Below are 16059 nucleotides of genomic sequence, written 5' to 3'. Positions count from 1 at the left end.
CATAGACTACAATTTCTGTAACACATTCCATTTAAAAACAGCAGGGGCTGGAAGCAGAAAGCGCATATCCGATTTAATATAGAAAGCATTTCTAGTTAGCTGAACTGCCGATTAACTTTTGAATGCGTTTCTTTTATCAAATAGTAGTTACAAAACATATATGGCCTGCATTAAACCATATACTACTGTTACAACCAAAAGCACCACAAGTCAAAGAACTGCTCAAACACATCACGCAATATTACAGGAACATTTTATATTTAAATATTAGGTTTCATTTTTAAAAGTTACAGTATTTATTGTGTGCTATGAATGAATACATTTTAGGCATTCTCTAGTCTTTAAGATCATGTTAATAATCCTATTGTGAAATGCTTAAAATATGCCATGTGGACACTAAGAAGGTGGTTATGCAGGTAAGTGATTTATTTTGTATCACGTGCAGTCCATGTTTTCATCTTCTGCTTCAATGTCAGGAGGGCACAATTCATCCAGGGCAAACTCTGTAACAGCAGAATGTGAAGAAGAGAAATGACAAAGTTCCATCTATTATCAACTACAATGAACCAGCTAATATCTACCTACTACCAGCAATCACTACAGTTGCCATGGCTGCAAGTTTACACTATAATTGTCCTTGTACCCTGGGACTGAAAGTGAGGGAAAAATGCAACCAGAAGAGGTATAAAGAAGAAATCTTTATAGTACGTAGGCACTCTGTACCTCTGTACAGCAGGGGTGGCAAACCTCCGGCCCTCCAGCTGTGGTGGAACTACAAATCCAATGAGGCATTGCAAGATTCTCACAGCCACAGGCATGACTCCTGAAGAGAAATGCATCATGGGATTTGTAGTTTTACCACAGCTGGAGGGCCAGAGGTTTGCTACCCTATTGGGGAGAATTTCTCTCACTTCCTCTTCCTTTAACACCTACAAAAGAAATGAGGGAGCAGTTGTCACCGGTAAAAGAAGACATAGAAACTAATAAAAAAACAGTGTTACACATACTAACCCTTTCCCATGCTACTAAAAAATATAGTTTGCCTGTGTTGAGCTGACAGTCAGTGTGGGGTTTTATCCCCAATAGGGTCAGAAGAGGCAATAAAAGCCTGTCAGGCTATAACCCTTCCCTGCTCTATCCTAAACAAAATGAAAAGTTTTTGCTGGGTTTTAACATTTCTGACATGTTTTTCATTCTGACTGTGGCCCCAATGTGGAGATTTTACCTCACTTTTTGTCCCTTCTTGTACCAGTGTAAGAATGGGGTTGCAAGGATCACAAAGACAGGAAAGCAGAGACAGCAATTAAACAGTTGTCATGAATTCTAACTCTTCCTCACTCTAGTAAAACCTATGTATTGTCTGTGCTTTGGTGGACTTTATTTCACTTTCAATATTGCGCTGATACTGATTTTAGTGTGTTTTATCAATTGAATTGTGTATTTTTATCGGTTTAATATTAATTTGAGAAACATTTGCGCAATTATCGCAGGGCCTACAAATTTAGTATCACCATCTTTTTATTCTACCGGGCCTGCGCTTTCAGAAAATATATGGTTTGGGGGGTCTTTTACAAACGCTAGCAACGCAGCAGTTGAAAATCAAATCAATAGGAAAAAATTGCAGAAAATTCAAAAATGGCTTGGCCAGCTGATTTGAAAAATGTTCCGGAGGGCTTGGCAGCGAAAGGGTTAATAACCCCTTAGTGACCGAGGCCTTTTTTTTTCATTTTTTGTACCCATGTTACCCACACATTATATATTTTCGGACAGCCAGGACCCTGTAGAATAAAATGTCAGCAGATTCAAATTTTTATGTTGCACGATATTAGGGCAACGTATTATCAAACCCCCAAATTTAGTGAAAAATGTCCTTAAATGCCCCAAAACACAATTAAATACCCATGTTTTAAATAAAATATAAAAGATGAGGTTACGAGTAAATAGATACCCAATATGCTCAGGGTAAAAAATTGTGTGCGTCCGTGAAACTGCAACAAAATTTAGTACCCCAAAAAGTCCATAGATGACGCTTTAAAAGCCCCCACGGGTCATCAGTTTAGAGATACGCATAAATATTGGCCTTAGAATTATTACTCTCACTCCGGCGTGCGTGGCAATACCCAACATGTGTAGCATGATCGTCATTTTCATACGTAGGCGCACCCGATGCGTGTTTACGATTTTTGTTTTACATTGTTGTTACATTTATTTAATGTAATATTTATTTTTGTAAACTTTTTTTGTTTGTTTTTTTAACTTTAATTGAAAACGTAGGGTTGAGTAAGATTAAGCGCCGCACACATAGCCATTCCTGGTGTAGGGTGGCTACAAGCCCCCCATGTGATAGCAGATTGGCAGTGACAGGTACACTTTAAGGTGATGCTGGGGGTCCAAAAGACCTCCTAGCATCACCTTTACGCTTGAAATAAGCTATTGAAGTGCACGTAGCACTTCAATAGCTTATTGTTTGGCTTCAGGAGCCCAGCACTGAGAGCTATGGGACCGGAAGTGATGTAATCTGCATCGCTCCCAGTCCCATAGTACGGGGAGGGGGAATCGGTGGACGGACGTTCGCCAATCTTCTCCCCAGCCTGCCCCCGCCACTAGAGAAGCCAGTCCTGGGCCCGTAGGAGGGGCAGCGGAGCCTGTGAAACATGGCGGGGGTGTCGAACGAAGACGGGGCGTGGCCAGTTTACTGGCCCTTAGAAGGGATCGGGCAACAGCTGAGTCGCCTAATCACTTCTATTGTAAAGTCGGCAGTCTGCCTTACAATTGTAAACAGAGTCCCAGTTTCTTTAGCGCCTGGAGTCTGTTTAAATGGGCCAGTGACATACCATGGACGTCACTAAACTTTTTGATAAAGGAGTAGAAGTGCACAAGGCAGTATATGCACATAACGTTTCCTATATAACAAAACAGTGCAAGTACATAAGGCAATGGTGGACTTTATTTCAACCTGTGTATTCTCCCTGTCAGTACAAGGTCAAAGGGCACAGAACACATTTCCGATATGTTATGGAGAGGAATTTTTCCCTCCTTTAATCATTGCAATAATTTGTATTACTAGTTACATGCAAACACAACATTGTTGTTTTCCAAATATACATTACAGTTATCTATTAGGCCTCATTCACCCACAACGCAAGCAAAATTGTATATTGCGTATATACGCGCCAATACGAGCGTCAATGCGCGTATGTACGAGCGTCATTGCGCGTACATACGAGCGTATATGCGTGTACCATTTGCATTCCCAGAATACATAATTCCTAATGGAAATTTTAATGAACTGTACGCATATACGCTCGTATACACGCGCAAACATGCGTATGCGCGTAAAATACGCCCGGACGCATCTCGGTTCCATTCTGTTTTTGCGCATATATACGCTACGCAAATATACGGCTCCATACGCGACTATGTGTATGGTGCCATTTATTCGCATATGTTGCATATGGTACAATACGCACTTACGCGCGGCAGTGTGAATGAGGCCTTAAAGAAATATATGCAAGATTTTGTTAACTAGCTCATGCACACAGTCCTCAACTCTATCCTAATCCTAGAAAGGTTGAATATTTATGGGTAAATGGCTCTTTAAAATGAATATCAAATATTATGGCACCGACCTTCATTCTCTTTCAAAATATTACACTTTCTTAAGATGGCTCGGACTCCTGGCACAGCCTGATCATACTGGTGGAGGACCTCCAGACAGTGCTCACTGAAGTTTTTATCCTTTTGGAAGAAACTGTACAGCAGCATTGCTGTCTCCCTTAGAAGTTGTACAGATTTGTTTAAGGAAGAAAGCGTAGGGTTGAGTAAGATTAAGCGCCGCACACATAGCCATTCCTGGTGTAGGGTGAGGACCAGGGCCTTTACAACCTAAACAATAGACAAATAACAGTTATGACACCAAAGAATTTTCATGATAGACAACCGGTTTTAATGGTGCAATGTTTTTTTATGTACAGTACTACAAAGGACAATGTACGGTATAAAAAAACCCTGAAACCTATTCTTAGCTAGATGTAAACACACATCAAACCAAATGAAGTTAGCAGACAGATTTTACCAAAAAAATCCAAATAATTCATAAAGATCATCATGCTTCTGCAATATTGTTTTGCAGCTAAAAAAATTACCATCTTCAGTTTCCCTCATGTAAAACAAAAACTAAACAATAATGATAACACCTTAAAGAAAACCTTTTGCCGAGAGGAATCGAGTAGTCCATCACGTCTTTATTTCATTATTTGTATCAATTTCTTTTTTTTCATATTTTTTATAACTTAACTTTATTGTTATCACACAGGGGCTAACAAGCATTGAGAGGTGACAGGTTCTCTTTATGAGCCTGCCCTTCAATACAGGAGACCCAGCACATGTGTGCTCTATCTTCTGTATAGCTCCACTTGTGACAGGTGACACGGGAGCGTTGCGAGTACATCGGTCCTGTGTCACTGATCACAGAGCAGATTGGAGAACAGACATTCTCCGATCTGCTCCCCGCTCTCTATCCTGAAGACATTTGCAGTGGTCTCATAAATTGGCCACAACTGCCCTGTGTGGTGTAAGTACAAGCCACACTGCAAATAAAAAAAGGAAACAAAACCAAAATGTCAGCCAAATACTCACACACAAACAATGTGATATAAACGTTTTATAGAAAATAAACAAAAAAAGAAAAGAAAACCATAATGAAGGAAATGTACCTCTCTGTTACACTGACATTGAACTCCTAACCCAGAGGAAGGATAATTCCAACCTTGAGTAATCAGCTTGTTTAGCAGCCTAATTACCTAGAAAATAAGGAATACATATATGTGAGCAGTGAAACAGGTCTATGATGAGGTTCATATGACAAATGATCAAAATTATTAAGGCATTCCAATAAAAGATTTCATGTTAAAAATCAATTTCCTAACCAATAAAACCACAGCATTGGTTGGGCAGTACACTGAATCCAAGCACTCAATCCAGCTAGTCACCCCACCGCAAATTCATGAAACTGCTTTTAATATTTTGACTAATTTCATTGTCAATTGTTAACTGTAAATCCAAATTTGTATAATTGTTTACACATTTATGAACTGATTTTTTTAAATATTTATTTTTTGCATTAGGGCTTGTGTACATGGAGCTAGAACAAACAAAAATGTCCTGTTTAAATACTACAAGGGAACCAACTACTACATGTGTAGATATCGGTTAATAATATAAATAACAACCTTTACACTGCATCTCTAAAAATAGTACATTTATTGCCCACTACCACATTCAAAAAGCAGCCATCCCCCTCCCCTTCCTCAATCATAGCTAGCGAATCTCCATCAATGTGAACGATGTAGATGCAGATTTTAGCGGGTACCATAATTCCATTTTTTTCAAATTACTTGGGAAAGTGAACTTACTGTTTAATACACATTATCTGTGTTAGAGAGTGCTGGCACAGTGGAATGGGAATGGCACACAAACACACACTGCCCTATGTGTGTGTTTATTCATATGCAGGTGAAGGGGGCGGCGGAGTTGGTTTTAATTTTATTTATCTTATTATTTGTTATCACATTTTTATTTTATGTTTTCTTTTTGATCAATTTCTTTTTTTTCCCCATTTCTATTTATTTCGTTTCATCAATGTTTTCGATGGAGCTCAGCCTATTAAGTGCTGGTTCACACCTGGGCGTTTTTCAGCGCTGATCGAAGCGCTGAAAAACGCTCAGCAAGGGAAATCCCATAATTTCCTATGGGCATGGTTCCCACCTGGGCGTATATCAGCTTGTAGAAACGACCCGACGGCCGCGTCGCAGGGGGCGGAACCGGAGGGAAGTTTGAAAGTTAAAAAAAATCATACAGCCAGTGAGGTATAATACGAGCATTGAACGCGCGTTTCACTGAACGAAAAAACGTGCTAAAAAACGAGCTGAGAAACAAGCAGAAAAAACGCGCCTACAGTACGTCCAGGTGTGAACCCAGCCTAAGATGTCTTGATAAAGATGGGCTGAGCTCCATCAAAACGTTGACAATATAATACTGATGCTTTGACTTATTACCGCTGCAAGATCTGTGAGTGTCTCTATATTTGCTTTGGATTTGTATAGATATTTTTGTGGAAGAGCATCCAAGCTGGTCATATTATGAAAAAAACCAAGCCCTTTACCTACCTCATGCTCAAATTGTAGACAGAGCAATTCAGATGTCCGTTTGTCTGGTTTTAATGTGATGTACATGTACAAAGCAAGCAGGATACAACTTCCTGCCATGAAAAGGAAAAATGTGGCAAATTACTCTTCTGTATCAAATAACTTGTTCCATGTTTAACCATTTCTTAGCTCCGGCCAAAATCAGCAGTATCAATTAACTTAACAATAACACTATTTCGCCAACCCCAATTACTTTTATATTTTTTAAGGACATAAAGCTATTTTTCGGTATACCATTTGAATAAAGATACTGATTGTTTTTTGTTATAGGTTGGCAAAAACCTATAATTTTTTTTTTCAATTAATGAATGTATTTTTAATACTGTAATTGTACCTAGCAATTGCAGTATTAAAATAGGTGCACTGCCATCTTCAGGCTGCAGTACCTTCTGCAGGCTGAAGGCTTATTTTGAGCCTCCAAACACCAAAGTAGCTGTTGTTTATAAAGACCCCGTTACATAAATGCAAATGCAGAACTGTGAGTGTTTAGCATAAAACTGATGATACTTATACAGGCTTGCTTCTGAATAATGTACATTTGGCCCCATTTAATTGGCTTTATTTGATATTGTGTCCAACTCCTGACAGGTCGAGTCAAGGATCAGAAACCTGACCCTGCTGCCTTGTCAACAGGCACCCAGCTCCTAAGGTCTCGTTCACACCTAGGCGTATTGCATATGCGCGTCTGTCGCGCGGTTTTTTTAACCGCAATTCGCGGTAAAAAAAGTTGCGCAACCGTCGCACGTTTCCGAAGGCTACTTGGCTGTATCCCAATGGAAACGCGCAACAAAACGGCCCACAGTAGTACCTGTACCTTTTCAGGCGTGGGCCGTTTTGTAGCGCGTTAGGGACGGGCGGAAATACGCCAAGGTGGGAACGAGACCATTGAAATACAAATGGGATTTATATTTTTGAGCGTTTTGTAGAGCGTTCGTCGAGCGTTCGTCGAGCGTAGAACGCACTACAAAACGTTCAGGTGTGAATGTGAACGAGGGCTTAGAGTGCACAACAGTATCAAATAACAGAGCCCTGTAGTTAAAAGGAATGTAAACATCTATGGGACTTAGATATTCAATATTGTTAAGTAAACGCATAAAGTGGGAGACCGTTAAGGCAGCAAGATCAAATTGTGGAGAGGGGATAGAAGAAGCAGAGCATGATCTGATCATAGAAAACTGGAAAAAATAGGTAAAGTGTGCTTGAATGGCAAAGGAAAGTGTGTGTGTATGTATACAGTGTATATCTATGTATATAGATCTATATATATAGATATATAGGGAAGGGGGGACAGAGAGCTGATCTTGGTTAGGGGTTGAATGGAGTGGCAGCTGATTGAATTCCATTGAAGTGCCTGGTTATGGACTGGAAGGTAAAAAAAAGGAGGTTGCAGAAAGGGAGCTGATCTAAAGAGGGGGAGACGTAATGGTAAGGGGCCAGTCTTAGCACATACAAAAGGACTCATCCATATTTGTGTATTATGATGTGGCCTTTAACATGTCATTGGGAGTCTGTCTAAGCTAAGACAGCATTGTGAAAAATGTGAAGTGCAGCATGCCAAAGATGCTGCATCACAAAAGCGGAGATGTAGCGGCAACCGTAGAGCTTAGATTTGGGGTGCTGTAAAGAAAGCACAGGGATTCAGAGGGACTATAGTACTGAATGCTGCAAGAGAAGCTAGTGCTGACAGTTTGTGGACAGCTGCCACAAAACAGTGTACATGATGGGAGAAAGCGGATGTAGTGTCGACTTAAGAAACAGGGTGGAAAGTGAGGACAAAGAACTCACTGTGGCCAAGATTGGAAAGCTCTCAAACAGTGTAGAGTGGATGGGAAGAGGGCTGCCAGAGAACATAGTACAGACAAAGGAGAGAGAGCTGACTGAGAACATTGTGCAGATGGTGAGAGGAGAGCTGCCAGAGAATGTACTGTGGACTTTGAAGGAGAGCTACCATAGACTGTAGTGTGAAGGGAGGGACTGCCATAGAATGCAGGGAGTACAGTGGAGGGGGAGCTGCTAGAAACGCTCCTTCAGACAGTGTTGGCAGAGCTGCTGCAGAATCTCACGCAGGCACTGGGCAAAGAGGTGTTTAGCTTTTGGTAGCAATACAAACAAAGAAGTGAAAAGATGCATTTACCAGGGCATGGCCACTAGTGAGTAAACAGTGTTTGTGCCAGGCATCTCTTGGCATTGCTGTGCAAAACTGTGGAAGAGGTTGGATCTGGGAGGAGGCAAATGTACCTTCTCACTGCAGCTCTTACTGGAGTTCATCCAGATACACTTGAAGTTTGCTAAAAACCCTTTTAATATAACTGACCTAGTGAGGACTTAGTTCAATCAAAATAGTAGTTTCATTTTTAAAAAGCATTAATATCAAGCTGGCTGATGTTAAACTTTATCATTATTATCGATTATTGAAAAAGTTGACAACTTTTTCAATAATCGATTGTAATCGATTATGTCGATTAGTTGTTGCAGCCCTATTATTATGCGCCTTTACTTTGTCTAAAAGCATTTTTAGGCACTGGAAAATAATAAACTATTCATATTATTAACAATAATAATACATTTGATGATTTCATATTATTATCAGAAATAATACAGACTATAAATTTGTTTCAAATGATCAATTTCACTTCTTAATATATTAAAGTCCCAGAAAAAGAACTGCTAGTATTGCACTACAGTAATACCATTTTAACTTCCATTTATAAATGGTCACTTTTCAGTTTAAGTGAAACAGATTGATAGCTGTGGGGCAATATAGACAAGTTTCAGGACACCTTAGAAACCATGTTCCCATTTGAGCCTATAAATAACAAAATCTTGCCATGTGTAGATGTGCCACTTACCTGAAGAGGAGCAGAAGAGAGTGACAACCTGTTTGTGGTCTGCAAGTAGTGCCAGCAATCTGACAGCATTTAGGGCAATGGGAAATGGAGAATCTGCAGACAGGCACTGAAGCAACACAGGAGAGGTAAACAGACACTGGAATCTAAAAAAGAAAGTTTTAAAATTGGTATAATAAATGGAGAGCAAGGCGCTACAGGGGCAATAAATATAGGAGGGCTGTAATATAAGGGGGGACAGAGGGCTCACTCCGGTCAATCTACTTAGTAATGAATCCACCTTAGCAAGGTCAGATACAGGATTTATTTGCACTTCAGCAATGAGTAATAATAGAACTCAAACCACTAGCACTGAAGAGGACTTTGATATAATGGGAATAAAAGCAACTAATGCACAACGGTACAACCTGTTTAGGAGGGACAGGGTTGGTAGAAGGGGGAGAGGGGTATGCATGTATGAGAAACATAATCTAACTGTGCACATACTAGATGATCTCATGACAGAGAGTTGCGATGGTGGTGAGTCTTTGTGGCTATAACTAGATAAGAAGGAAGATAGCTGTAAACGAATTGTGGGTGTGTGTAATAAACCCCCGAACATAAGTGAAGAGGAGGAGACGGCTCACCTACATCCACAGATTACAAATAGCTGGGAAGCAGGGAAATGTTACTTCAATTATCTGGACATTGATTGGTCTAATGGAACCGCTCATTCTATAAAGGCTGGCCGTTTCCTAAACCTGTTGCAGGACAATTTCATGGATCAGATGGTAGATATCCCAACCAGGAAGAATGCTATACTAGATCAATTCATTTCCAATAATGCAGACCTAGTTGCAGACATCGCGATTAGGGATACTTTGGGTAATAGTGATCACAGGGCGATTAGTTTTAATGTTGGGTACAGGAAAGAGAAGGGTGTTGAGTTGACAAGAACGCTAAATTTCAAAATGGCAAACTTCAATAGGCTGTGTCATCTAGTGTATGACACTAGATGGGACAACTTATTTCTATCAATGAACACTGACAAGTGGGATTGTTTTTAAAATACATTGCACAAGGGCAACAAACCTAATTAAAGTGCTGGCGGAGCAAAGTTATAGGACAAGGTTGCTAAATTTTAATTTGTTCACTCTGGAAGTGAGGCGATTAAGAGAGGACATGATTTTGATGTACAAATTGTTTAATGGTACTTACTGTAAACTCCCTAAAAGAAGAAGACTAGAGGCCACCACCTAAAACTGGAGGAAATAAGATTTAAAAGGAGAACTATGAGGCGTGTGATTTCCAGTCATCCTCATAGTTAGAGCCAACTTGTGACAAAGCAGCTGTCACAGGTCGGCTCTATTGATCGGGAAGTGAGCAGAAACATGCAGCCGATCCGCTCACTTCCAGATCGTCTCCCTGCAGTGATTCCCCCCTCCCCTCTCCGATCTTCCAGAGCTGACTGGAGGAACGAACGGCGGAGGGGGCGGGCACAACTGGCTCTGCCTCTAGATAGGCAGAGCCAGCTGTCACTCACACAACTGGGTGGATCACGACAGTATTGTTGGTATCCGTTCCGGCTGCGGCACTCCCAGTATACCACAGGGAAAAGCCCGCGATATACTGAGCTTTGGGTCACGGGAGGAGGTTAGTATATATCCTCCCGTGACCCCAAAAAGAACTATGAGGAAAAACACTTGCCCTACAGTTCTATTTTAACCAAAAGGGGCGTAAGGGCTTCTTTTCTGTTAGAGTGGTAAAATTGTGGAACTCTCTTCCACAAACATTGGTATCAGCAGAGAGTATTGAATCATTCAAAATAATTTAGATACCTTCCTCACAGACCATAACATACAGGGGTTACAGGTACTATTAAAAACTAGACCACACAGGGACACACACACACACACACACACATGTTGGACCTGTGTCTTTATTCAACCTCAAATACTATGTAACTAAGAATTAAATGAAACATGTTTTGAAAACCTACCACAACTCTTTGACAAAAAACAAAAACAACACAACTAGGCACATTCCAAATTCACCAGTTACGCATAGTGCATTGTGTGTGTGCTGCCCCCATTCCACTGTGTGCCATATTGTGCTAGCAAGGCAGCACCACTCTCTGGCACGCACAATGTGCAGTAAATGGTAAATTAATTTACCAAAAGTAATTAGGGAAAATGGAATTACCCGCTTATATCTGGCCGCCTCAATCCCTCCCAATACTTACCTTTCAGCGAACGGCTCTTTCCCTCCGTCGGTACGTGTGTACTCTCACTAACCCATTCAGTCATCCAGCGCAGCCCTGCACTATGGATTCTGAACTGCGCTGACCAAGAGCTTCTTAGCACAGTTAACCAGTTGACATCCGCGGTGTTAAACCCCCTTCCCATCCAGGCCATTTTTCAGTATTCAGCGCTGCGGCACTTTGACTGACATTTATTCCGTCATGCAGCGCTGTACTGAAATGAATTTTATACCCTTTTTTGGGGACAGATGGAGCTTTCTTTTGGTGGTATTTATTCACCACTGGGGTTTTAATTTTTTTACTATATTAAGGAAAAATTACCGAATTTTTTTTTTAAAAACCCGTTTCCCCTATATTAATTGATAAAACATTTATTATTACCCAATTTTTTGGTAAAATATAAAAGACGGGGTCACGTCGGGTAAAAAGACACCAAACATGTCAAGCCTTAAAATTGCGTGCGTGCGCGAAACCTCAAAAAACGATAATACCCAAAATTGGCCATAGGCGACGCTTTAAAAGCTGTTACCGCTCATCAGTTTAGTGTTATCAGTGATTGATGGCCCTAAAATGATTGCTCTCACTGCGACGTTCGCGGCGATATGTAACATGTGTAGCGCAATTGTAATTTTTGCGCGCTGGGGCACCGGACGCGTATTTACGTTTATAGGCGCGTAAACGTGGGGGTGGGGGAGTTAAACATTTTGGGGGGGTTTTTTCCCCTTTTTTTATATGTGGCTTTTATTTTATTTTATTTTTTTATGTGTTACTTTTCTTTTTTTTTATTTATATTTTTTTTTTTGCACTTATTGTTATTGCTATTATATAGGGGGATAACAATCCCCCTATATAATAGCAAAGGCCCACTGACAGGTCCTCTTTATGGAGACATTAGGGGGTCTGTAGGACCCCTGTCACCTGTGGACCCCAAAAGAAGCTGATGAAGCAGAGATCTGCTTCATCAGCTTCTTTTCTCTGGCTATAGCAGCCAGATGACTGACAGGTGAATGCGGAAGTGATGTAACACACATCACTTCTGCATTCACAGCCCGGACGGAGATCAGCAAGGAGCTGATCTCCCGTCCTCTTCCTCCTGACGCCCTCCGAGCCGGTCCCGTTGTTTGTAAACGAGCACATATAGACGATCGGCGGGCAATGGAGCCGCTGATCGCCTATATGTGAAACACCCGTTACCGGGTGTTTGCATTGGTCGGGTCTTTTCTGCCCGTGCGTGCCCGCTAGGGGGTGCGTGCAAGCAGAAAAAAAATGCCGTCTGGCGACGGCAACCCGCCAATGCAGCAGTGCCGTCCGTCCGTTTTTTTTACAACGGGCGGACGGCAAGTGGTTAAATATGGTTTTGGTTACAATTATTTTTTGTATCAGGACATGAAGATGTCGTAAGTGACAGGTAGATTGGGCCCCACTTTAGTTCTTGGACAAGTAGTTTAAAAAAAAATGTTCACACCCCTGTATATACTTAGTTCTGAGTGACAACACTTGTCTCCAAGATGCAGGCATGTGTCCACAAAGAGCCAAATCACTGCACAACAAGGATAGGCTCATAGTGATTGGAATTGTACATTTTTAAGACCCCCGACACATGGGAAATCTATGCCCCAATCTTGCCAGCAGAGAATGACAACAGAAAGTATGAGGAGAATAAGACTGACAGGGGAAGAGAAATGACTACAGGAGGGGAGATGACGGTATAGAGATGACGGTATAGAGGTGCCGGGACAGAATGCTAGCAGGAGAAGGGAGTAAAAGGAAGTAGACAACAAGGAGGGGTGCATAAGAATGGCAGCAGGAGAGCATAGCTGATGGGGAGGCAGCTACTGGGCTCTGCTGGAACACATACAAATTGGGATTCATAAAAGATTGGAGCTCAGAGAAAAAAAATACAAGATATAAAGATGTGATTTCCTTACAAGTAATGCGGCTTTCATTTCTGAAGTGCAGATATATATATTTTTTAACATGAATCGATGGAACAGCAGGTAGTTTTTTGCTTTCTGCTGAAACTAAGTAACTGTGGCCTCTATGGACAAACTGTTGTTCATGGAAGGGGCAGATCACATGCAAGTCTGAAAGAAACCTCTGACATAAACATAACTGAGCAAACAGTGGGCTTGGAGTGGACTAAACAGTAGTGGGGCTAACTGAGCTAAGTTTTAAAAGGTTTTATTAGCAGAAAATATGTCATCATTAAATCAGATTCATGAAGTGCTACTGTTGCACTAAGATAACACAACAATTAAATTCACAGAGAGGATGTGCACTACAGGTTCAGCCCTTGACATGCAATTAGCACCTGTGTGCCTTCAGCGATCAGTACAGACTGTGGTCTTTTCAGGATAAATGTAACATCTACATACACTCTCTCACAGCTAAAGCTTACAGCAATACTTACATGCTGTTTCCCTCTATTTTGGACACAGATCCCAACCAATGTAATTTTCCACTGGAAATTGCTATGCTGCGACAGAAGTGTGTAATGCATTTAAAATGCCTACATTATGAAAAGAATGTGTATTACTAAGGGGCTGGTTTTGAGTATTGTGCAACCACAATTGAATTTCCTATTTTATTTCTGTACTTGTAGCATGCTGTTAGCATTTAAAAGTTTATTTGGGCGTGACATGCGGCCAAGCTGAGAAAACCCATAAAAACAAGTTTTTTTGTACTCTATAGAATTAAAACTGACGCACACAACGCTAGATGCATTTGGTCAGACAGTTAAATGCTTTGCATCTAGTGGCTAGCGGCTGTCAACAGGAATAAGCCTATTCTCTTACAGTAATGGCCCCTGGACACTAGAAGAAGCATGACGATTAAAAGGTGCCCATACACGTTACGACCATCGCAAGACTTTTGTCTTGCGATGGTCGTATGCTTCTTGAAAGCCCGTACGATCTGCCCACCTTGGACGGGCAGATCGTACTTGCGATCATCGAAAGCCCGCGGGCTTCCGATGACGGCAATGCAGAACGGGCAGTGTGCGCGTGCGCACACCGGCCCGTTCCGCAGCTATCGGGCGAGCAGGCTAGAAACCCACCAAGAATCGTACGATTCTCGGCGGGTTTTCGAACATGTTGGCTCGACAAAAGACGTGCGACCGTACAGTAGAAACGGTCGCACGTCTTAGTTCACACTGCTCGATTCTCGTACGATCGCGGGGTTTCGCCCGATTCTCGTACGAGAATCGAGCAGTGTATGGGCACCTTTAAACTGTGGACAGGCACTCTTCCAGTGGTACATACTTGACACTCAGAGAAGCACTAATGCTAAGGATCCAGATTTCAAAAATGTTTACTACAAAGAATTCTAAATCTACATAACAAAGATGAGAGAAAAAAACATACCTGGACAACATTTCATTAGGAGCATTTTCTGCCAATTTCACCAGAACTCTGAGAACCTGTTCCCGGACCTGATCTCTCTTAGAGGTCACAATAGTAGATGACAACAGAAATACAACATTTTTAAATAAAGTGTGCTGATTTTGATGATCACTGTCCAGCCTTTCATGTCTTGAACTATTAGGATCCATCACGGCTTCTGGATTCAAAGATATTTGTGTCCGTTTCTCCCCGTTTGTCAGCAGTAGAGTCTCTACTACCTCTAGACTGTAAAATACCAGGTAATAAAGAATTCCAAGGGAGGCCAGGGCAGGTTCACTAAGGAAAAATATTGCATCCTCAACACTGGAAATTATGCTACGGCCTTTGCTGGAGGATGACAAAGACTGATTATCAGATGAACTCCCTCCAGACTTCTCAAGTGGCTGCAAAGCCAGACAGTAAGCAGAAATATGAAACTCCACTAGAGGCAGTATAAGCACAGCTCCTGGGATTCGGGACATTTTGTTGAGATGCTGCAATCCCCTTTGAGTTTGTGTAACCTTCTTTTGTTCTGCCAAGTCATCACCCAATGCAATGGAGTTTAGTCCAGTAATGGCCAATTTCTGTGCATCTTTCAGAGCAAGACACTGAGTGGAAGACAGCGTAGCGGAAAAAGATTTTCCTGGGGTGCTTAAGAACACAAAATACTAGTTATACATAGGTGGAAAAAGTCAGGTAAAATAAGGCAAGGCATACATGGGCATTTTTAGGTTTCCTGTAATAGCACTTGCATAAACTGATACAAGGCAGATTAGTGGTACATACTGTTGTCTGGCTTAATTCATGTTTTTGCTTTTTAGACCAAAAACTTGATCAAAGAGGAAAAGGTTAAAAAAGAAAAACACCTGTTTGTGGAAACCGTACAAAAATATTATAGTCAAGAACAAGGCATAGTGTGCATACCGGTTACTACCATCATTGTGTGTTGAAAAACTACTATTCCAGATTTTTAGCAAATATAAAGAAGATATGCAATCCTCGGTTAGTCACCCTAAAAGGTTTTTTCCCTCCTCCCCTTAAATAGAGGACATTATCATTACAGAAATTAATGTGATGTTAAGACTGATCTCCTGAAAATGCTAATTTCTTAGTTGTCTTTAAGTTACACACCCAAAGCAAGTGTGCAGCAATTGAAGACAAAACTTCTGATGTGCACACTTGCTCTATGTTGATGACTCATTGAAGCCACAATATTATTAGGACAGCTACACAATTAGCATTTTTAGGAGATCAGCAATAAACGCCTGTGCATTCTGATAAGACAGGAATAAGCTGACTGACAGCACTGGTTACTGGTTCTGATCTGCTTAGCGATAACATGCTAGGGGTCACAAAGGCCCTTTTCTGGTCCACAGGTACTTTGGTTC

The 16059-nt window shown here is 41.2% G+C and overlaps 1 protein-coding gene across 1 annotated transcript in view; it reads right to left on the bottom strand.

Moving 5' to 3' along the window:
• Positions 1-238: 238 nt before the first annotated feature.
• ATRIP (ATR interacting protein) overlaps positions 239-16059 on the bottom strand; it is a 41579-nt gene continuing 25758 nt past the window's right edge. Inside the window, exons 9-14 of the mRNA XM_018563919.1 lie at positions 14654-15322; positions 9056-9198; positions 6168-6259; positions 4716-4802; positions 3630-3885; positions 239-503 (exon numbers count right to left, since the gene is read on the bottom strand). Of these exons, the coding sequence (XP_018419421.1) occupies positions 436-503; positions 3630-3885; positions 4716-4802; positions 6168-6259; positions 9056-9198; positions 14654-15322 (1315 nt within the window). The 3' untranslated portion in view covers positions 239-435. The remainder of the gene's footprint in view (positions 504-3629; positions 3886-4715; positions 4803-6167; positions 6260-9055; positions 9199-14653; positions 15323-16059) is intronic.

The sequence above is a fragment of the Nanorana parkeri genome, unplaced genomic scaffold (assembly GCF_000935625.1).
Source record: "Nanorana parkeri isolate BGI_ZX_2015 unplaced genomic scaffold, ASM93562v1 scaffold711, whole genome shotgun sequence".
Classification (NCBI taxonomy): domain Eukaryota; kingdom Metazoa; phylum Chordata; class Amphibia; order Anura; family Dicroglossidae; genus Nanorana; species Nanorana parkeri.
This window is presented reverse-complemented; position numbering and strand designations above follow the sequence as displayed.